The sequence below is a fragment of the Octopus bimaculoides genome, chromosome 3 (assembly GCF_046866305.1).
Source record: "Octopus bimaculoides isolate indiv1 chromosome 3, ASM4686630v1, whole genome shotgun sequence".
Lineage (NCBI taxonomy): Eukaryota > Metazoa > Mollusca > Cephalopoda > Octopoda > Octopodidae > Octopus > Octopus bimaculoides.
This window is the reverse complement of record NC_142930.1, coordinates 132,027,977-132,052,591: the sequence shown is the minus strand read 5'-3', so window position 1 is coordinate 132,052,591 and position 24,615 is coordinate 132,027,977. Positions and strand designations below refer to the sequence as shown.

The 24,615-nt window shown below is 33.6% G+C and overlaps 1 protein-coding gene across 6 annotated transcripts in view; it reads right to left on the bottom strand.

Annotated features, from left to right (window-relative positions):
• Positions 1 to 1,598: 1,598 nt before the first annotated feature.
• Positions 1,599 to 24,615, bottom strand: part of LOC106875667 (uncharacterized) — a 92,115-nt gene continuing 69,098 nt past the window's right edge. For all 6 annotated transcript variants that reach the window (XM_089349652.1, XM_089349649.1, XM_089349650.1 and 3 more), the window contains 18 exons: positions 24,279 to 24,388; positions 22,939 to 23,022; positions 22,227 to 22,347; positions 21,767 to 21,803; positions 19,800 to 19,987; positions 19,266 to 19,341; positions 17,767 to 17,873; positions 15,964 to 16,117; positions 15,222 to 15,454; positions 14,040 to 14,119; positions 12,757 to 12,869; positions 11,261 to 11,337; positions 10,065 to 10,150; positions 8,325 to 9,027; positions 5,213 to 5,406; positions 4,384 to 4,524; positions 3,912 to 4,148; positions 1,599 to 3,546 (listed from right to left, as the gene is read on the bottom strand). In XM_089349652.1, coding sequence (XP_089205778.1) covers positions 2,140 to 3,546; positions 3,912 to 4,148; positions 4,384 to 4,524; positions 5,213 to 5,406; positions 8,325 to 9,027; positions 10,065 to 10,150; positions 11,261 to 11,337; positions 12,757 to 12,869; positions 14,040 to 14,119; positions 15,222 to 15,454; positions 15,964 to 16,117; positions 17,767 to 17,873; positions 19,266 to 19,341; positions 19,800 to 19,987; positions 21,767 to 21,803; positions 22,227 to 22,347; positions 22,939 to 23,022; positions 24,279 to 24,388 — 4,148 coding nt within the window. In that variant the 3' untranslated portion in view covers positions 1,599 to 2,139. The remainder of the gene's footprint in view (positions 3,547 to 3,911; positions 4,149 to 4,383; positions 4,525 to 5,212; positions 5,407 to 8,324; positions 9,028 to 10,064; positions 10,151 to 11,260; positions 11,338 to 12,756; positions 12,870 to 14,039; positions 14,120 to 15,221; positions 15,455 to 15,963; positions 16,118 to 17,766; positions 17,874 to 19,265; positions 19,342 to 19,799; positions 19,988 to 21,766; positions 21,804 to 22,226; positions 22,348 to 22,938; positions 23,023 to 24,278; positions 24,389 to 24,615) is intronic.

Sequence of the window (24,615 nt, the reverse complement as noted above, 5' to 3'; positions counted from 1 at the left end):
ATATATATATATATATATATATATATATCCATTTAGTGTAGACTATTGGAATACAATAGTAGAGAAATTTATTTTGGTTGTGTCAGTCTCTTACTACTCTCCTGCAGGTGCACAGGGTCTACAGGTAAGTTACAAGTCATAATTTGCCTGAAAACATTGTACACTCACAAGTGAAACTCAGAGTAGCAAGAAACTAGCTTGAGCAAAATAAAAATACACATGTACTCATCTACATATAAACACACACACACACATATACATATTTAGTATCACAAGTAAATCAATACCATTGTAAAATTATTTTCATGATGAATACATAACGTGTAACAAATAATGAGAAATGGTAACTGTATGAAAATGATAATCCTTTCATTCTTGATAAATATGTTATTCTATGAAGAAATGAAGAATACAAACAAGCAGCAAGAAAGGAGAGCTTTCATATATATATGTATGTAGTGATAGAAGCAAGCAATTCCATGCTTCTTAGATGGAGAAGTGAACAATGATGTCAAACTGAAGAGAGCTGAATTATTAAATACACAACACAAATTGAGGTTTCCTGTCTCTATGACATTTCATAAGTCGATTCAAAAGTAGTCAACAAACATGAAATTATCAAAGATTTAATACTAACACCTAACACATCTATTAATGTGATTGCCAAGATGTATAACCTAGCTTAGAAACCTAGTAACATAAAACTGGTAATCACAAGCAGGAAAGAAAGTAATAAGGATACATTATTTAAATAACTCCTAATAGAAGTTTACAGATTCCAAAGTACAAGATTTTTCATGTGCTTACTTGAATATCTTACAAAATTCAACAGTTTATCAAACAGAAGTGCTTCACTTCAAACAGATAAAATTTCTGAACGAATTAAAAGCTTTAAGAGTTATGCTCAACCAAAACAAGTTGAACAATACATGGACAATAAATAATGAAAGTTTGATATAATTTCTATAAGTAAAGTAATTTTTACTTTTTTCAATGAAATACCAGCAAATGTGTGGAATGTTTAGACATTATGATCCAGCTGCCAATACGGTTCTTACAATAAGTTAATAACATATATAATAAAGTTTAATGGATTTATGATAAATTCAAATTTACATATTTATAATAATTACAAAGATAAAGAATAGATGTAATTATTTTAAATAAATTAAAATCAATAAATAAGAGTCTGTATAGATATAGTTAGTGAAATCACAATAGAGACTTTAAGAAATTTAGGAGTTTCTCAAGTTCTACAAGATGAAAACTAAACATAGCTGAGTAAAGAGTTATCCCTATTAAAAAGTTAACTCAGATTAACTCTTAAAAATTAAAACATTTAGGACTATTGTTGGATTAATGCCCATTTTTCCCTGCTGGTTGGTTCTGTAATAGACACATAACTGAAACCTCGTTAAACATTCTCAACAGAACAAGCTTAAGTCTCACACAAACACATGTAGTGTACATTTTGTCCAAATAAAAAGTAGACAGTTGCAAATTACTTGTATTCATTATCAGACAATTATAGTAAGCAATAAAATATTTCAGATAATGAATCACACAGCTGAAAATTAAATATTAAACATATATTTATATTTTCTTTTTGAGTCAGTATGTTTCTTTTTTTTAGCTTACTGATGGAAACAATAACAAAAAAGAAATAATAATAACAAAGACAAATGGAATAAAACTAAAGAGAAACAATGTCATTTCATTTTGTTGTCAGTTCAACTATAACAGAATCATTGTTGTTGTTATAAAATATTTTCAAATGTTCAATAAATAACAACTACGACAGATATATTTTTTTTTCTTTTTGTGATAATAATGATTTTAAAATATTTCTTTTTTTTTTAGCGTGTCTAATTAATAGCATAAACCAAACATATTTACACCAGTAAATGCTATTGATATATATGGAACGCAAACCACTGTTTACAAAAAATAAAATCAATAATACAACATGATTGAATTCAAGAAAGATGGAAGAGAACAACTGCATCATCAGCCTCAATTTCTTCTTTTGGAAAGGCCAGACTGGTGAAATTGTTTACAAATAATGAGCACTTTGACCATGGATTTCATGTGCTTGTATAATTTTCAATGGAGACTGGTCATAACTGAATTAGGAAAATCTTATATAAAATCATCTTCCTCTGTCACTGTCGAAAGGAAAAGTTTATCAAAAACGTCTACATTTTGGCAATTATTTGCTGCCTTTTGTTCTAGCTGAGAAACAAATTTATCATCTGCTGATGGCATTTCTGAAGAGTTCACTATCATGGGTATAGGGTATGATGATGACACTCGTGAATTTACAATATTGGATGGTGAAAGAAATGAATAAGATGAAGACGACGACGGCGAAGAAGCTAGTGGCATGAGAACATCTGTAGTCTCATCACTTTGAGATTCAGAGTTATTGTCTTTGTTAGTGGTTATATTCTCAGTGGAAGAACTATTAGCATTCAAGTCATTTTGGTCCTCTGGGGACATTGTTACATCATCAGTCTTAGTTGGCTCAGGAGATAAAGTAACAGGTGATAATGATTCTGAGGGGGAACACACCATTTCTTGATTCTCTGTTAAACAATTTGTAGTTGAAGTAGTAGAAGTGATGCCAGCTGAGGTGGTTGCAGTTGAGGTAATGACAGTAGAGGTGGTGGTAGCAGAGGTGGTGGAAGTTGAGGCGGTAGAAGAAGTGATGGCAGTAGTAGAGGTGGGAGTAGAAGGAACAGTGTCCATTAATTTCTCACTCTCACTATAATCATACGTAGCAGCAGTAGTTTCAGCATCAAGTGAGTTAGAGTCTTCAATTTCTCCCAACAATGTTTGCAATTGTTCATGTACCATGCTTGATTGTGTCAGATTTACCATTCTTCGGTTATCTGACTCTAGAATGCTGTCCAGCTCTTTCGACGTAATATGGTAGCCCATCTTAATATTTTCATTGAAATCTGCCTTCATGAGCCAATGTGGCTGTTTTGAGGGCCGATTATCAGACTCCCTCTTTGGTACCCGGAGTGATAATGGAACAAATAATTCAGAGAAACTATTATAATCAACTTTCTCCATCAAAGTAGGCTTACTTTCTTCTCCGCTACCATTGTCAGATTCCTTAGAACCCGAATCTGATTCTTTTGATGCACCATCAGACTCTTTCAAAGAACTGCCAGCCTCCTCATTGCTTCGTTGGTCACTTGTAGTGAGATAACTTGAATTTTTTGAAGAACTTTCAGAATTATCATCATCATTATCACTGGATTCAGTTTTTTCAGAGTTCTGCTGTTCTTTATCTTTACCACTCTCTGCAAAGATTTTCTTGCTTTTCTCCTCACTCTTTTCATTTGGTATGTTCTCATCTTTTACTTCTCTCGCTTGAAAGACAATTATTTCAGTTTCCTCTTCTGCACTAGCTGAGTTTGAAGATTGAGGAGAACCAGCAGCTGCTGACTCATCACATTCCTGATCTTTTTCTGACTTGTTGTCTTCATTTAATTGGGTGGAATTTTCAAAGAACACTAAAAAGTCTTCCTCTTCATTCTGAAAAAAAAAAATTTTTTTTTAGAAAATAATAATAATAATAATCAAAAGCAGGAAACAAGGAAACATTTTATTAGAATAAAGAAGTGAAAAGAAGTATATATAATATATATATATAGATATATGTTCAACACGTTCTAGTAAAATCTCAAAACAACTCCATGAGACCCGAGAAGTAACTAATGAATTGTTTTTGTCTTTTTTTTTTTAGTTAAAGAACACAAAATATTTGTCATTAACTCAATAATGTAATTAAAGCTTCAATAGAAAGTTCTGTGCTAATTTCCAATAATATGTGGAATAAGTGAGATCGTTAAAATTGCAATTATTAATTAAATACAGTGGGAATAATAAAAGAAACTTACAATAACTGGTATTTTACTACTGATAGTGACTTTGAGATCTTTCAGTTGTTCTTGAACAACTTCTGATTGGCGCAAAGAGTTCAAGCGTTCATTGTCTTCTTTTAAAAGATGTTTCAAAGATTTATGTGGTACAACGTACTTCATTCGAATATTTGTAGACCAGTTAGTATTCTGCAGCCAAAATGGGTCACGAGGTAAACGTTTATTTTTCCTTACACTTCCAGGATCACTAAAAATCTGGAAAAAAACCCAAGAAAAAAACAAGTCAATATTTATCTTAACACTTAACAACAGAAAAAAAGAAATTTTGAAAATTTTGCTATGTTACTTTGTCATGTCAGAAAGTTAAGATGTTTGGCAATCACAAGCTGTCTGTATTTGAAAATTATCTAGATATCCTAAAATAATTTTTAGAAATAAATAGAATATCTTTTATTTAATGCAGGAAATATTACAAAAATAGTCAACGTACATCTGGGCAAGGCGAACTAGTGTTGCAGCTGCCAGTTTCAAGGAGGTACATGAGGGATGAACTAGTTTCCTCTTGAGATGTTGTACTACAGGAGCTTTCAGAAATTTTGAGGTTATGTTTACTTAGAGCTCCTTGTAAATTCTAGTAAGAAAAATAAAAATAAAAGGTTCAATACAGGTTGTTGCTATTTTTCACAATTAATTCAAAAATACAGGTGAAAACTTTGCAACGACTTTTTCAACAATAGTACAATATCTATTGTTGTAAGTAAAATTGTTGAATAATTTATTCAACTTTAACTGATACAGACTGTTCAATACACAACTCTAACTCTTGAGCATACTCCCCAACACAACCTAATTTTCAGTAAGAGATTAGACTAGATTACTTAATACCTTAATTCCCTGATGAACCTCTAACAATTCCCAATTGTTACAAAAATGGAATTCTTCTAAGTAGAACACAATCATAGAAATTTACTTAACTCAATTTATCCATTAATTTTTTAATTTAATATTTGTTTTCCCATGCTAGCTTGCCTAAAATGAGAGTAAGTTTTGAAGCAGGATTTTTATGGTCAGAAGCACTTATCACTAACCCATGCCTATTTTCAAGTAAGAGATTTTTATTCCAATGCAATTCGAAAGTGCAGAGCTAGCAGACAATTTTGTAGACGAGAAATGTCAGTGAACTTCACTGTTTACAGCTCAACCAGAAATAATGAGATCATTGTAACTGAGCTACAAATCAAATATTCAAATAGAAGGAAATGATTTAACATTAACTAATAATATAAAATCAATTAAGAAAAAGAAAAGGAAATATTTACCCTTGATGTCATCATTAACTCTTTTCTATTTGTATTTGGACCACTACTAGATGTAATCTTGGTTTCTTGAGATTTGCTTTTGGGCAGATTAGCAGTATTATGTGAATATGGAACAGGAGTATTGAAAGCATGGAACAAACCAGGGACTGATTGATAGAATCTTCCAACAAGTTGTGTTGCTACAAATGGCATACCTTAAATAAACATTTAAATAAGATGTATTTTCAAAAACAGTATTTTTAAAAAGAATAAAACATTGCTAGGGAAGAAATTTAAATTCATATTGTTGCTATTATGTTAAACTGTTTTATGTCCAAATTTGGCCAAATGCATTTTTTGCAATATTTTTGCTTGCAATAGCTGGTTCTTTTGGTTAAGCTATTATATCTCCAGCTGCTTTTGATGCCAAGATATCAAAAATTGTCAAAGTGTAGTACAATGGTTTTGCTATGGAACGGTGAAGCTATTTTTTCATTTTCTGAAAAAGCAACGTTTTGGACTGATGACACTTTTGCATAATAGAAACAATATGAATATTCATGTATGTATAATGTTACTGAGCATGAGTGATGGTGTACACTAAAGCACTGAAAGAAAGATTGGCAATAAAGTATGTAGATTGTAAATAAAAAAAACTAAGCTGGTACAAGCATGTGACACATCTCGAGGAGTCTAGTTCAGAGTTTCAAATAGATGGAACCTATGAAAAAGGGAGGCACAACCCAACCTATGCAAATATAGAAAAATGTGTGTAAAATGAAGTTAGTGGTGGCAATGGAAAATGAAATGCAAGATATCTATACTGGAGATTGTCTTGACCATTCTGTTGAAATTAAGTTTCCATGTAACTACTCTCCCCAATTTTTCATAACACTTTTATATATCGCTTACCTCCTCACTGTCACTATCTCACTCTTATCATAATGCCTTTGCAACAAGGGATGGCATTGCATTGAATCCATAGATATTCAATGCTCTACTTACCATCTCACTCTTTCCACTCACTCCTATCACTCATTACTGATATCCATCACATCCACTCTTACCATTAAGTGTCTTCATTCCTATCCTCCCACCAATTCTATCATCCTGTCTCCCTCATATCACTGTTTGCCCATCATACTGCACATACTGCTTCTATTCCATCACATTACCAACAATCCTTATGCAGCTGTCTCTCACTATAGCTTCACTCTCTTCTATAAACCTCTTGATCCTGTAACTCTTATTTCACTTCCATTACTCTCTTCTCTTTCAGCCTCTTTCTTTGGTCCTCTTCTCTTTAACTGCTGGGATAAGACAACAGAGGGAAGGGAAGGTTCGTTCAGTTTTGCCAGAGACAAAGTAACTTCTCTGAAGGGCTGGTGCCACTATAAAATGCACCATGTAGCACTCAATAGTTTGGCAATAGGAAAGCATATAGCCATAGAAACTGTGTCACAAATGGAATATAGGATTGGGGAATGGTCCCTGACATGTCTAGGAGGGTAGTAACTGAATAAGAACTAACTTGGAACCAGAACCCATCCTAAATTAGAATTGCTCATGCTACTATGTAAAAGTGAACAGAAAACTGATGATAATTTTGTTTGGTGATATTTTATAAAGAATTATATAAAGTATGATTATCAGAACATTCTAATGACAGTTAATAAGAAATATGTAACTGTTACAATTTTTCTTTTCATCTCTAAAGAATAAACTACCATATTTTAACGTGTATAAGGAACCCCTTAATTTTGGGGGCTTAAAATTAGGAAAAAAGGTTTTGCAAGGGATTATAATACTATCCCTATATAAAAAACTCCCGTATATTTTTAGCCTAATTTTTGACAAAAATGGGTTCGTTATACTCATTAAAATATGGTAATAGTCAACTAAAAACATCATTTTCAGTCATATTATACTGGAAGGACTAAATGAAAGCTGGAATCAAGACAAGGAACAATTAAAAATGTAATCTATGAGATGCAATGGTTGCAAGATTAAAGTGTTGAGTTACCAATCAGAGTCATAGGTTCAAATCTTACCATCACCAGTGTAATTGTTCCTGGGTTCATAACTTACTATTACTAGCACTAGTGTATTTGTTCCTGGGCTCTGCTTGGTAGAAAAGTGTCACTGCAACTTCACTGTTGAGAGGTTAACAATAAGAACAATTTCTAATGAAAATGATTCTTTTTCAAACAGTAACAATGTTCCAAAACCCTTAATAGATCATTGGATCACTACTGGATGTTTCATCTTCGCAGAATGTTATGGACAGGTCATCTCACTAAGTTACTGAATGAACACAGATATTGTAGATATAATGCATGAAATATCTCAACTGGGAACTAAACTGACATAACAGATTTAGCACAGTCTTTGATACTTGTTTCTAGAATATATATCTGAATGCATATATACAATCAATCTAACAATAAAAATCATTCAAAGTTTAATATCAGCTCATTATAATTAAATTAAATAAAAAGTAACAAGCCCATAACTTTTCTTGTTCATTATAGAAATAGACAGTAATTTTGTTCTTAAAACAGACTTTATAAAAATTCTCGTTATTATAAAATCCATATTTCACACCAGGAGCTCTTTTAGCAGCAGTTAGCAAAATAAAAATATTAATTTCTCCTTCTCAGAGCTGTGGGAGCTCTTTAGTTTTGTGAGTCACAATGTGAACTCGTGTGTGCTGGTGCCACGATAAAATGTACCCAATACACTCTGAAAAGTGGCTGGCAAATCAAGCAATACAAAGTAGGGTTGAATGGATTATTAAGTTTTGTTGAGAGAATGATAATTTCTTTAGTTTTGCTGCCACAATGAAATGTGCCAAGATACTTAGTATAGTGGTTGGTGTTAAAAAGGCCATCCAACCATTGAAACTCTGCCAAAACTGACTGAGTGAGATGTGGGCTTTCAACCTGTCTAGGAGATTGGTAACTCCAAATAAAAACTGACTTGCAATATAAAGAAACATCCAACTCATGCCAGCATAGAAAAATGGATGTAAAATTATGATAATGATGTTTTTAAATATGACGTATTCTTTCAATAAAAAGTATAAAAACAACCCCAAAACATTGTTGTAGTTGACATAAAATAATATCTTTACCTGTTTGTGTATAACAAGGCCAGTATGTAGTTGGCATAGAAGCAGTTGTAGTATTTTGAGTGTAGTTCATTGAACTGACATTATGAGTGGAATTATTAGATGTCATATGCATTGCAGGATCATACTGCAACACTGGAATAGCCTGTTGAAAGTTTTGTTGGAAGGCATTTTGTACATTTGGAAACTGGACTTGGGAAGGATATTTTGAGTAAGGCATATTCACAGGATAAGTGGGCCGGTAGAACTGATGATGAAGAGGTGTTTTGTTGAAAACTTGAGATGAACTTAGTTGCTGATTTGTCATTTGAGCTTGTTGCATATTTGTAGGGTACATTTGAGATTGGTCTAATCTTGGTACTTTAGAAGGTGGATAATCTTCTTGATCAGAGCTGGATAGTTTGTGCCGATTAGGACGTTGGGTAGTATTTCTGTTACTGCTATTGTCTGAACTTCGTCCTCGATCCAACTCAAAAAGACTAGAATCACTGGTAGCTTGTTGCACATATAAGCGCTCCTGTAATTGCGTATGCATTCGCAAAACTTCTGGCGTTAAACTGACTGGTTGATATAAACTCTGTCCATCTAAAGAAACTGAAGGTGGTGCAGTAGATATAGAAAGTTCTTTATGTATGTTAAAATCTTCTAAATAATCCTCTGCAGGTGGGCTGGTTGCATCTCGGGGTTCTTGGTCAGAAACAAGTACCTAGAAGTTAAAAAAAAAAATGATTATTTTAAAATAAAACTGCTTTGTAGCTTGATATTTAAATTACTGTACTATTTCAAATAATCCTAATGACTGCATACATCCATATATATACACATACAAAATTGGATACATGCATTTATGTATCCTCCTCATTGTCATCAATTTAACATCCACTTTTTCATGTTTGTACGAGGCAAACGGAATTTACTGAGGCAAACTTTCTGTGGCCGTATGCCCTTGCTGTTGCCAACCCTCACCTGTTTCCAAGTAGGGTAATATTTCCTCATGTCCAGCCATGTTTTCCATAGAAAACTTTAGAAAGGAGCAACACTTGTATGGAAGTATGCTCATTGACAACCATAACAAGAGTACACACACATGCATGAATACACACTCACACATCAAACATCGAAGCCAGGCACTATATTCTCATTTGCCAGCCCTAGCTGAACCATCCAACCCATGCCAATATAAACAATGACAACAATTATATATATATATAGTTGGAAAGCAAGTTTCTTAACCACAAAGCTACATCTGCGCCTATGTATATATATTACGGAGATGTACTTGCATAGCAAGTGACTTGATCTGAGATCGTGTGCTGAAACAAAAATAATTGCAGTATGAAGTTTTGTCAGTGAACAGGTCATGGTTTCAAATGATGAAGATATTTTGACACAAATCAACTTAAATGTTGATGTGAAACTAACAGTTTTTGTGTGTTCTTAAATGGTTTACAAACATCTTCCATGCTGCAGTTGTGTATATATATATGTAATTTAGAGAAAAATCACTATTAAACAATTCAATAATGAAGAATGTAATTACATTCTTCATTATTGAATTGTTTAATAGTGGTTTTTCTCTAAATTATATACATATATTTTTTATTGGGAAATTTGATTTAGTTTTGCTAAATTGAATTTTCCCCTGTAAGTTTTGGATTTTATTCCCTAATATTATTATTATATATATTTGTAGAAAGAAGAAAACTAAAAGGAAACAAAAATTACAAGGAAAAAGCAACTTACTTTTGTACTGCTTCCAAAGCTTGGTGGATTCAAAATAGGTATATCTACGGGAACAAAATCTGTATCGGCACAGAAATCACTGCAATCTGAAATAATGCAAAATACAAAGAAAAAAAATGTAAAATACTCCAGTAAATGTTTTATATACCAACAAATGTTATGTAATTTATTAAGTTTGAGAATAAACAGGATGTCTTGCACTCAACTTACAGGCACTCAAAGAGGATACCAACTGAGAGATACAGTGAAAGCCACAGGCTTAGAGCCTTTCCTCCAGATCAAACCTGCCTCAAGAGACTGGAACTTATCCAGATTTTCAAGATGCTTGAGCTGAGAATACAAGATGCTCCCATTCCCTGAACAGGACACCAGAGCATTACAAACGTAACTTGCAATGACCACTGCTACTCATTTTCAGATGAATGTACAGGAAGAAGATTAAATGGAGTGCCTTGATCAAGACCACACTGCACTACCCAATCTGAAAATTGAGCTCACAAACTAACAATTGCAAGCCCACCACCTTAACCACTAAACCATATACCTTAACCTTACAGACCAAACCATAATAAAAAAAGGGGGAAAAGAAACATCACAAGCCTAATACTTGGGTAAGATGGCAAGCTGACAGAATTATTAGCATGCTGGACATTGTGTAGTGGCATCTTTTTTTTTTTTGACTCGTTATGTTTTGAGTTCAACTTTGCTTTCATTCCCTTGGGAGTTGATAAAACAAAGTACGAGTTAAGTACTGGAATTAATGTAATCAACTTATCCCTTCTCTTGGAAAAATTGCTGGCCTGCAACAGACTGGAATCCTCTTCAGAGAAATGTTGTGATGTCAGTCACTTATAAGCTTTGGGATATGGGTTATTATCTTATTTTTCTTGAGACCAGTTCTAGGTCTCAAGAAAAATAATAAGATAATAAAAAAATACTTGGATGCCTTTAGTTGAGTTCAATGTATCTCAAGCATGATCTCTCAACCCACATCAGGCTGGAATTTAACTGCATCTATCTCACTAGTTTATTAGGATCTGCAAAAACCACAGACACATTGTCCCATCACTCTTGACTAACTAAAAAAAAAATTTTTTTAATTTCCAAAATACTGATGAAAAGGGACCAAAAGTTGAAGTAAAAAAAACAAAAAGCCAATAAATATTTTTTTGTATTAAATTCAAAACAAAACTTACTCTCTGACTTTACTTGTTTTGAATCTTCTTTATCTGAATTATCAGAGTGATATGTTTTGGGCTGGCTCAGCAGAAACCTGGAAAATAGAATTGATAATAGTAATACAAGTAGTTACAAATTTTAAGATATTATTTCACATTCAAAAACTCAAAGAATATATCCAAAAAAATTGTCACGTTATGTCACCGTGAATGATCTGCCATTGTATAGTTTATATGAATGTATGCTGTGATGTTTCACAACTGTACCTGTCTGGCAAATCACTCGATCTGAGACCATGTTTTGAAAGTGAAGAAACTGCCTCACAGAAGAGCAATTCTAAAAAGACAAACTATTAAATTCATTTATCTTTCGAGGTATTAAAATTTTCATCACACTAACTGCAACCTTGTTGGTTGCTGCCACAGTTCTGCCATGCTAAAACAAAGAATTGCAGTGGAACTGTGTCAGTGACCAGGTCACAGTGATGTCATGAAAATTTTAACACTTCAATAAATAAAAAACAAATTTAAAAGGTTCTTTAGTGTATGTATGTGTGTTGACAGTGAAAAGTGCTCTAATTACTATATTATGATGATAATGTAGTCATCAACAAAACATTCACATTATTTAAAGAATTATAGGCACAGAAACGGCTGTATGATAAGAAGTTTGCCTCCCAAACACATGGTTCCTGGTTCAATTCCACTGCATGGCACCTTGGACAAGTGTCTTCTACTCTACCCTTGGGTCAACCAAAGCCCTGCGAGTAGATTTGGTAGATGGAAACTAAAAGAACCTGTATGTGTGTGTATGTATGTGTGTGTGCCCCACCACCACTTGACAACTGGTTTTGGTATGTTTATATCCCTGTAACTTAGTGGCTTGGTAAGAGAGACTGATAAGTACCAGGTACACACACACACACACACACCATTATTGTTTTAATGCCCACTTTTCCATGCATGCTTGCATTGGGTGAATGGATTTTCCATGATCGGATGCCCTTCCTTTTGCCAACACTCACCTGTTTCCAAGCAAGGAAATATTTCCCCATGACCAGACATGTTTTCACAGAATATTGGAAATAAATGACACTGCCTGTATGACAGCAACACTCATTTACAACTACTATGTGATGTCAAGACAAGGAGGTACATACAAACGCATGCATATCACACACACACAACAGGTTACTTTCAGTTTCTGTCTACCAAATCCACTTACAAGGATGGACAATGGTGGGAGACACTTGGCAAAGGAAGAACAGTAAATTAAAAAAAAATCTGATAATTTGTAGAAAAGACACTACAAACATGACTGTTTACAAATTTAATGGTGCAACAAAAACAAAAACTCTAATGTAAAATCTAGAGCTGCAACTGCAAAAAATAAATGCAAATGGTTTTAAATATATGTCAATATGGCTGAACAAAGTTGAATGTATTATAATAGCCAGCTAATAAGTTTGATTAAAATATGGATATTAGTAAAGAGCAGAGAGAGAATCACTTACCGCCTAATGTTGTAGGAATAGTTCAGCTGTTCATATGTAACGGATGTATCTGAGTCAAATTGTAATGGAGGAGAACTGGAGTGTGATACAGCTGGACTAATATTGCCATCATTCTAATAATAAAATAATAATTTTGACATTGAAATATCTATCAAATGATCAACAAATTTGCAAGAATTAAATGCAATATAATGAAGAGCAGATTGTTTTTTTGTTTAAGCAAATACTGAGCTACATTTAAGTCAACTTATATGTTAGTCTAGACAGGACAATAGCATTTTAATTAAATGACAGATTATTGGTAATTAACAGAGAATATTAAAAGGAAACATAATTTCATTTTATTTATTAAAAAAAACCGCAATCCTTAATAATGTTAATATGAAATCAAGATAGAGCCTAAATATATATAACTTGTATTTTGAGTACAAGTCATCATCATCATCATTTAACGTTTATCTTCCCTGCTGGCATGAGTTGAACAGTTTGACAGGATCAAGCAAGTTGGAGGATTGCATCAAGTTCCAATATCTCTTTTGGCATAGCTTCTACATATGGATACCCTTCCTAATGCCAACCCCCTTACAATGTACTGGGTGCTTTTTCTCTGACACCAGCACTAGTGAGGTTGCCAAGTAACTAGCAAGACAAAGAAAAGGTCCCTAGACTGATTGGGGTTGCTATTTGGGATTTCTTGCTATTTTCACCCACTCCTATATAATGTTGGCTAGCCATGTATCTCCTCTATAGCAAGAGGCCTGTGCCTGTCCCGTCATCATAGTTTAACCTCCTAGCACCTGGTGTAAAGCCAACATTATATAGAAGTGGGTGGAAATAGCAAGAAAAGGGGACAATGGTGTTGGTGATAGGTATCAGAGTATACCCTCAAGATATAAGGTGAGTATAAGAGAGAATATGGACTGAGACGTCTGGTGGTTTGTTGTGCTTGAGAAAACACATCAAGCTAAGTAAAATTGTGGCTGTTCATGCACACAGATATGTCCTCTATATCTCTCTCTCAGCTGAGAGATCCTAGTCTTGCAGGCTCATGGATGCTGGTGCCATGTTAAAGCACCCAGCACATTCTGTAAAGTAGTTGGCATTAGGAAGGGCAGTCAACTCTGCAGCTGCCAGTTCCTGTCAAACCATCCAACTAATGCTAGCACGGAAAACAGATGTGAAATGAAGATGATGATGGGCAAAAAATAAGGAAGAATGTTAAACTGAATTCAAATAATTAAAGAAAAAAAAAAGATAAATCAACAGTAACTGATTAAACTTACCGGACAATAGATTACATCATCAACAAAACTACCTGCTGTCATAAAACCTTCTTTTGATTGTACTTCTGATCTGCAGGTTTCTAAAAATTAGAAAAAAAAAAAAAAAAAAAAAAAATGAAAATAACTGTTGATTGAAACTTTTGATAATTTTTAAACGAAATAACTGGTTAGCTGTAATTTTAATAAGAAAATGGGATGACTTACAAGAGATAACCACAAGAGTAGCAGAGAAAGAAGTTAACAGAGGTTTACTTAACAAAAACAGCTAAAAGATTAGTCTCTAAAATTTTACAAACAAAACAATAAAAAAGATCAGTTAAATTACTTTATATTTTCCATGATTAAAATGAAGTATTTAATCTGAGCACGCCATTCACCGATAAATAAAAACCTAAAAATCTGCTACTCACTCCATAATCATTGCGATCACTTGTGGTTTCTATTTTACCATTCTTCAAATAACAGAATATAAAGAAGGTTTTTCTATAACAATTTACATATATTTGTTTAAATTATTGAATCAAATGATACCATGATTACATTCAATAATAATTATAACTCTAATTTTGATAAAGGGCCAGCAATTTTGAAGGGAGGGGTCAAGTTGATTACATTGACCCCTATCCGCTGACTGGTATTTATTTTATTGATACTAAAAGAATGAAAGGCAGAATCAACCATGGCAGAATTTGAATTCATGTAAAGGGCCATGAGAAATGCTGCAAAGCAGTTTATCCAAATAGCTAATAATTCTGCAAGCTTGCTGCCTTATAGTCAATAATAATAATGTTGGAGACAAAGCAATAATTCAAGCTGATAACAGAACAGTCAAGAAAATAAGACGCTAGTTGATATTAGATAGTTCATCAGACATGATGGTGTCACACCAAATGGTTGATAATCATTATTACTGCTACAATAATATGTTTGACAATTTGGCAGATATCAACATGCATCAACAAATAATTTGTTCGCGAAGATATGAACAAAAGCCAAAAACTAGTTAAACTAATTTGTCCAGAGGAGCTGCACTAATGAATAGAGTGTGTTATGAACATACATTCATCATCAAGACAACAGCGATAAACATATTCACATTTGAAGCTACCAGAACAAATTAAGAAGTCATTGTTGATATGCTTAAGTTAAATTGTAGAGAGAAAAAAAAAAATCTTCACTTACTTGTTGCAGATATATTCACCACAAGAGAAGGTGAAGATTTTGCAACAGCAGGTTTTTGTTTGCTAAGTGGTTTATTTGTAGATGGAACAACGAAAGACTTCTCAGTTGTCTGTTGTAATAGAATTTCTTGAATCTTCCGTTGCAATTTCTGTCCTTGAATTTGACTTTCTTCAGACAATTTTGAGTAGGAGTTGTTTGTATCCTCATCAAAAACATTAGGATTTTCAGGGATTCTAGTGGTAAAGAAAGTAATACAGACATATATATATATATTTTTTTATTACATACACTGAATAACAACTTTGCTTGCAAGACAAAACAAATCATTCTAGCTATGGTGCTCTGTGCTATGATGGTCCTAAGTGGATTTTTAGGAACTATGGTTAAAAAAAAATAATTTGTAAAATATCATAAAAATAATTAACTTAAATTATAAAGAAAATAAATGTTATTCTATAGTAAAGAAGCAGAAATAAAATGGCTAAAAAAATATGAATCCTCACACAAAAAACAAAAAAACAAAAACAAAAAAAAAAAAACTTAAATATAAATTTCTTTGGCTTTAACAATTACTTGAGTTAAATCAGACTAACAGCTCTCCAGAAATTGTTACAAACAAGATAACTTTATTCTAAGTTTTATCTACATCATTTAAATTAGAAGTTAAAAACAGCTATACAATAAAATCCTTAATCTCCAAGAAATTAGAACAAAACTTAATAAAAGATTGTAACATATTTACCTAACTACAGTGTGCTGGCCATTTACATCTTCAAGTCTTTTGGTCCATTGACTGAGAGTAGCTGACCATTCAGTTTCAACATAAACCCAGCTTTGGTTTCGTGTCCGTAGACGGTAGGGCTCACTCTTAAAACGGAACCCTTGGGTTGACACAACTGAAACAAAAAAGATTACTTATGTAGCAGAATACGATGTTACCCAGAAAACAAATGAGTTGGTGGAGAATTTTGTGAAGAAGAATTAATAAATCTGAAACATGTTTATATTCTTTGTTTAACGTTGAGCCTCATTGAGGCAAAGTGGATGAGTTCCTTTCAAGCATTGGACCTCACAGAGGCAAAGTGGCCGAGTTCCTTTTGAGTGTTGGGCCTCACAGAGGCAAAGTGGCCGAGTTCCTTTCAAGTGTTGGGCCTCACAGAGGCAATGACCGAGACCTTTGGCATTATGTCATGGCAAATACTGATGTCACACAAATGGCACCCGTGCTGGTGGCACGTAAAAGCATCCATTACACTATCAAAGTGGTTGGTATTAGGAAGGGTATTGAGCCATAAAAAAACCATGCCAAATCAGACTGGAGTCTGGTGCAGCCGTCCAGCTTACTAGTCTTGGTCAAACCGTCCAACCCAGCGCAGCATGGACAACGGACGTTAAATGATGATGATGATTCAAAAGTGTCATATCTCTGGCAGAACTCAGACAAACAAGTCTTAGTGAACAGCTTCATGAGCAATGTTTTCAGTTATTTTTCACTTTGAGCACCGACAAAGATTGTTTTTGCTTTCAACAGGTTGACATTCAACGCATAAGCTAAGGCATGCACACACAATAGACAGGCATCCTCTCACATTTTAAGAATGTTGCTGTAAAGTGGAACTGTAACATGCAAGTGATTGGTGTTAGGAAGGACATCCAGTTACAGAAACCACGCCAAAGCAAGCACTGGAATCTGGTGCAGTTCTCTGGCATGGCAATTTTTGTTGAACCATCCAACCCTTGCCAGCATGGAAAACCGATGTTAAATGATGAATATTTTTCTCTAGACTTTCCAATCATATAACATGGCAATCAATGACAATGGCTTTGAGTTACAAGATTTCAAAATTATAGCAAAATTTTCTATAACACAACAAATGCTTGTATCAGAGATATTCATATATGATTATTTAGTGTATACAAAAAATGTCCCAACAAAATATACCCTTTGTTGGTGGTCCTTATCTGCATACAATTAGAAATTTGTGGAATCGCATATTCTAAGTAATTTGGAAGCAAATTCAAACAGAATTTTTCGAGGTAGATTTTCTATGGCTGGATGCTCTTCCTGTTGCCAAACCTCATCCGCTTTCAAGTGAGGTGATATTTTCTCATAGCTAGACATGCTTTTTACAGAAAACTGGAAGCAAACCTTACTTGTATGATGACAATACTCAGTTACAACCATCACATAATGTCTAGGCATGGATGCATACAAATACACACACACGTATACATGATGGACTACTTTCAGTTTTGGTCAACCATATCCAATCACAAGGATTGGTTGACCTAAGACTGTACTAGAAGACACTTGCTCAAGGTGCTGCACAGTGGGACTAAACCCAAAACCACAAGTTTAGGAAGCAAGCTTCTTAGCCACACAGCCCTGACTTCTTAAGATAGCTTAAATAAAAACTTGAGAGCTGGTAACATATTTGCCCCAAAATTGAAATATTACAGAAATACATAATAGAATAGCATGAAAAAGTCAAGTTAACAAAAGAGAAATGAAGGAAGTTGAGCACACAGATGACTGGAAACTGACCTTTTTGATAAACAGTCTGTAAGTATGTCAAATCATCAGGATGATAGAGTTCAAATATAGACATGCCTATTAGATCCTGAGGCAGGAAACCCAGTAAAGTAATTGCACTGAAATAAACAAGAAAATAATTAAAGATTCTGCTTTGTTTATAATTTATGAGATGACAGAATTTGGTTAATTTCTAATGTTAAGAATAGTTTTTTTTCTCTTTTGTTTGATTTAAGTTATGTGTTATTTTTTCTCATATTAAGTATTAAGTTTAAACTGATTTAAGTGGATTGCTAAAAAAAAAAAATAGGAAAAAAAACCACAGCAGTCATTTTTAAAGGTATAGGCTATCTAAGACCACATTATCTTCACTATTCATGTCTCTTTTCTTTTTTGAAAATGGTATGGTATGATTTAATGTAGAACTGGCTGCTATTTCTAGCAGGCCAAACCACAACATAGAGGACATTTATATTAACCCTTTCATTAACAACCTGGCTGAAACTGGCTCTGAGTACAAATGTCTTCTTTTCATAAATTTTGAATAATAAACTTCCACCAAACCTTACTCACAATTTATGTTCCTAACACTAGCAGAATGATAACTAAGTTATTTTACTAAATTCTTTGTTATATCTAAAGTAATTGAAAGAAACAGAGCATCTCAAAATAAATACAGTAATGAAAGGGTTAAATAGTGGTAGGCTACTGATACAATACTTATATCTAAACTGAAATCAATATCAAATTTGCATTTATTCCATCCATTTTTACTGCCCACTATTCATGGGAGAGTTATTAAAGCCTCCAGGCAACCCTTCTATAGGGTCTTATCAGAAGCATTTGTCATTAGACTTTCCAGCTGGATTACCAAGTGTCACCAATCCTTAACTTCTTTTGGAAGAAAAGGATTTCTTTATTCCACAGGAAACTGGAAGTGTCAAGATCTATTGAAAGGAAATGTCAACAAACACTACACATGGTGGCCAAGCGACAAATTGCAGTGTCACTGTTTGTAGCTGTAGCTCAGCATAGATTGTAAACATTCGGACATACAGACAGACACATGCATACACAGACACATATATACACACACCCTAGGTATTTTTCAATTTCCATCAACCAAATTCCCTCACCAGGTAATAGTCAGCCTGGAGCTTTAGTAGAAGATATTTGCTAAAAGTGCCACTTAGTGAGACTGAACCCAAATCCATGTAGTTAAAAAACAATCTCCTTAACCACACAGTGATGTTCATGCTACCTTCTATAAATTTTATGTCATGTCAAAAGAAATTTTCGTTAGCCAATCAGATTGGAGCCTGGTGTTGCCATCCAGTTTCACCAGTCCTCAGTCAAATCGTCCAACCCATGCTAGCATGGAAAGCGGACGTTAAACGATGATGATGATGATGATGCTGTTCACTAGAAAGATCTTACAACACTACTGGTGGTGATGCGATGATAATGAGGGTGATAAAAATTGTGACAGATTAGAGGCTGTTTTTACTCACCTGTTACTAATTAAGTTAAGGTTACAATAGAGATTATGACTGGTTGAAAAAGTGAAGTTTTTGGGCATTGAACATCCTAGATAAAAAAAATAAAATTAAAAAAAACAATAGTAAAGAAATTAATTCCACTAGATACTTAAATACAATTAACATTTTAAATATTCATTTTTAAAAAAAAATATCAACCACAATTAGAAAGTGCAAAGAAAATGTTATTTTCAGTTTTTAAATCATACCTTCTAAGTTTCTCTGTCAGTATTAGATTTAAAAAAATAACTGATTATTTCTAAATTTATCATGAGTGCCATGTGGAATCCCATTTAAAGTTAAGAAATGTGAATGTTCAAAATGATCTTTGAAGTTATCATATCGTTATATATAAATTAATTTTGAAATCATTTTAGTCAACAGCTTTGAGGATAAAAGAAATCAATCTTTCAGTTTATTAAGGTTTCTCTATAAATACAAATATATATCTTATAATGTGATGTGTAACAAAAGAGAAGAGTGATATTAAACAAGGGAAATAATTACCAATATAAGCAGACTGGAGTGGTACACATCTTAAGATAAAATGCTTTGTTTTCTTAGAGCTGCCTAAAAGGTTCCTATCCTTTTCTGATGAAGGTGTATCTAAGATCTGTGTGGTAACATTAGCTTGGAATGCATAAAACTTATCTTGTCGCTTCAGGCCATAGCCATCGTTCAAATTTTTGTAATATCTAAAACAGAAACAAAATCAACAAAATCATAAATATATCTCCAAGTTTTAAGTTAGATAATACTTCAAATATTAACATAACTACAATTGCATATTTAAGGTATTGGAAGTGGTTGAGAAGGTAGACTACTCCACTAAATGCATTTCATTTTTGAGCTTTTCTCTAGATTCTGGCTTTAACTTCCACAGACTGATTTTAATTTTCATCCCTATGACCAGTAATATCATGATCATTTTACATCCTCTTTCCATGCTGGTATGGGTTGGACAGGCTATGACATTCCTTATTGGGAGCCACTGCTTCTCATTGATTGATTCTTTTACATGTCATTCAGTTTGGTTTCCATGGTTGGACATTTCCAACTGCCAATCACTTTACAGAGTGTACTGGGTCCATTTACTTATGATACCAACACAAGACAGCATTAAAAGAACCTCACATTTTCCTCTGCTCATTTACCTATTATTTAACACTGTGTGCTGGATGCACTTTTATGGTATCAGTCCTAGCGAGGTAGCCTTGCTCATCATTCACCTATAGGAGGTGCATGGCAGGTTCCATTGTCGGAACATAGGAAGTGGTGTATCTTGAACACAGTAAGAGTGAAGAATATGTTGACCAAGGAGAGAATAGAAGAGGGTGTAATGAGAGCAGAAAGGCCAGAGATGGGTATTGTGTGTGTGTGTGTGTGTGTGTGTGTGTGTGTGTGGAAGGTGATAGGAGTGGAAGAGTGGAGGGTGCTTCAATCTAGGGTGTGTGTATTTGCTCAGGTGACTTAGGAGGGCGAGAGGGAGAGCAAAATATCAGACAGCCAGAATGAGTGGGAGCATGGAAAGAGCAGGTGCTTGATGAGGAAGGCAGTGATTGGCAATAGCTAGGTGAACAAAGTTAGGAGTGAACAACACAATAAAGGCAAGAGTAAGTGTTAGGTGACAACAGAGCTATCCCAGGAGAGAGGGAATGCTGGCTGGCTGGCAGTCCAGCAAGGTAGAGCTAGAGTGTATAGCACTGTTGTTGATCGAGTGACTGCACTCCTCCCATATTATGTGAAACAAAGCCTAGTATTAAGAAAACAACATGGGTTGGTCAGTTGACACAGTCCAAGTCAGGGAGTTACTGCTCCTAGATAGGTCAGAGGAATGCCTCTTACCTGAATGGAAAATATGGAACTAAGAGGTCAGTAACTCCAAATAAGAACTGATTTGGACTGTGATGACCGGTCTAACTCATATCAGTATGGAAAGCAGATATAAAATAGTAATGATAACAATGGTGGCGGTGGTGGTGAAAGCGGTGGTGGCAGTGATGAAGTGATGAGAATATTCTTTCATTAGTTCTGAAGTAAAAGAAGTTTACATTAAGAAACCACAAACAAAGTTTTGGTCAACATAATGATAATTATAAATAATAATATATAACATTTATATATATACATATATATATATATATTTTAATTAGTAATGAACAAATACTTTTAAAATTCTTAGAGAATCTGTAAATGTAAAATTTAGTATACCTAGTACAATTATTAATGGATGCTAAGTTCCAACAACAACAATAATCATCTATTTTTCTAGAAACTTCAATCAGTAAGTAAAAATGATTATTATTTAATTTAGAATTTGTTAATCCATCAACCTAATTTCTCAAAACAACCCATCAGCACAGTCTGGAAGATCAGTTTAACTAATGAAGAAATGCTACCAATTCTTATTTAAAGCAATAAAATAATATAGAGCTAAACAGAGTTGTTATATATTTTGAAGGGAAAGCAATTACCTGAGCCGGAAGTATATAGTATTTTCTTTTTGTTTAGCTATAAAAAGAAATGCACAGTTAGCATAATGTGAAGTCATCAGAAATATATTTTAATGAAGGAAAACACTTAAAACTCATAAAAACTAATTCATAGCATATTATGAAAAATTATTTTTAAACTGATTTTGTGGCTAGCTGAATATGATGTATTAAAAGATGAGCACATTTTCTAAAAAAGAAAGAGCTTCTAATGACGTGACTAAAGCAATACTTAATACACATTTCATACTATTAAAGAAATCAGATAATAAACTGTTCACATCTTCATGTGTGTGTGTGTACATATGTGTTTTCTTAATGGAACTGAAAACAAAATAATGTTTTCAAAAACACTCATTTTATAAACTAAATTAAATGGATATGTGAAAAGAAAATTCTGAAAAAGGTGTATATTGCAGACAAAAAAAAAAAAAAATCTCACCTGCCCCACCAGAATCTGCATATCGCTTGAACGTATTTTCATTTTTTGATAACATATTATTCACTGTTATAATATCTTTACGAGATGTGAAGCTAGTTAAAAGATGTCCACGCCAGCTATCCTGAAATAGAAAAAGAAAAACAAAGTTAATTTCCTATGTAACTGATATGTATACAAGAACTGATCTATATCAGTGGTTCTCAACCATTTTTCACCAGTGGATCCCTTTGTTTGCTATTTTATTCTGGTGGACCCCCATAGTCATTCAATGTTTAAAAACTAATTCTATAAATACGTCTTTCAAAATTCCTATTTTGCTTATTCACTCATTCACTTGTATAGGTTGAACTATGTAAAATGTTAGAGAACAAAATCTAGCTGTTTCTTGCAAAACATTACATTGAAAGCACATAGATGATGATGACGATGACAACGATGACGAAAGTACATTAAGTATTATCAATCTAGTTTGCAGCAACAGTTTCATTTTACAAAATATCTAAGCTCGGTAAAAATGAACCACCACTACCACTGTCACCACCGCCACCATTATCATCATCATTTAGTGTCTGTTTCCCATGGTAGTATGGGTTGGATAGATTAACAGGAAGTGGTAAGTCAGAAGAATGGTGTCTATGGTTGGATGCCATCTCATGGAAAAAAAAAAAAAAAAGACATAAAAAACATTAAAAAAATATTCAATGAAACTTACTTTTGGATATCCAAGAAATTTCAGTAGAGAATCATGTACTGAATCCACTCTGCAATCCAAAGTGACAGCTAGAACAAAAGATCCCTAAGAGAGAGAGAGAGAGAAAAAAAAAAAAAAAAAAAAAACAATTTAGCTGATTAGGTAAAATTGAGGAAGAGAAAGATCAATAGAAATTCTTAGAATCTTTTCCCTTTTAGGTAGGAAATACATATTTTTCCTTTAACTTGTTTCAGTCTTAGGATTGCAGTACCATGCTCAAGAACTGCCTTCAAGGGTTACTAGATCAACTTTAAACTCAGTCCTTTATTTTTTGGTATTTATGTCTGGTACCTACACTATCAGTCTCCTTTTGTTATTAGATGTAAACAAACCAACATTGGTTTTCAAGCACTGTGGACACACACATACACAGTAGGTCTAAATCTGAAATCATGTGATTGAGAAGACAACTTTTTAAACACAATGTCATGCCTGCACCTTTATGCATATATATTTTGCTTGCTTCAGTCATTGGACTGCAGCCATGCTGGGGCACTGCCTTGATGAGTTTTGTCAACCAAATTGACCCTAGTACTAATTGTAAATCTCTTTACCAAACTGTTATGTCAGGGGGATGTAAACAAACCAACACTGGTTGGCAGGTGGCAGCAAGGAACAAACACTAAGACACACAATGGGATTCTTTCAGTTTCCTTCTACCAAATTCACTCAAAGGCTTTGGGAGGAGGGGGCAAGCCTATTACATCGACCCTAGTGCTTACTGGTATTTAATTTACTGACTCCCAAAAGGATGAAAAGCAAAATCGACAGTAACGGAATTTGAACTTAGAATATAAAGATGGGTGAAATGCCATTAAGCATTTTGCCTGGTATGCTAACGATTCCGTCAGCTCACTGCTTTAAAGTATAAATATTATAAACAAAATATTAAGAACAGAACAACTAAATCATAACAATATTTAAATTGTTTGGTAACAGACACTAGCAAGATTTGAACTTTGGGAAACATGCCATGTTCAAAACTGTCAAAGCATGGAATAAACTACACTTATTAGTTGTTAGCTAACACTAATTGCATCCTTCAGGAATTCCGTGCTTTTTATGCCTATCCATCCTTTCTGTTTTATAGCTCTTATACTGTTCACTTTTCTAACATTATTCAGTGTACTACACATGCACTTTTGGCTTTCACTGTTGTCTTTCTTTATTTGACTTACTACTGTTTTCTATCCTGTCTTTTTAGCCTTTTCTGACAAGCTGTAGTGCACCTGAGCTTTGTTTTGTATGTAATAAGCTCCTAAATATTATCATCACTTAGAAAAATAAGAAAAAAATCTTACTGGTGATGGTTCTTCTTCAGTTTCTTTGCTCACAGTACCAGTGCTGCTGCAATGGTCAATACTATCAGTTGCACTATCTTCAAAGTTGAATTTTGAATCATCTTTACTTTCTGGAAAAGGGAAAAATAAATAAAAATAAATAATATAAATTACATGGTATTCCTGAAACTGAAAGCAACAAGCATGTATCATGCTGAACATCTCAATTTGACATACATATACATAATACTTAATGAAAAATATATATAGGCACAACTGGACCTGTTGTACAAATACGTTCCCCCTGAAGACACCCCCATATCCATAATTTCACTAACTGCAGTTCTTCCTTTATACT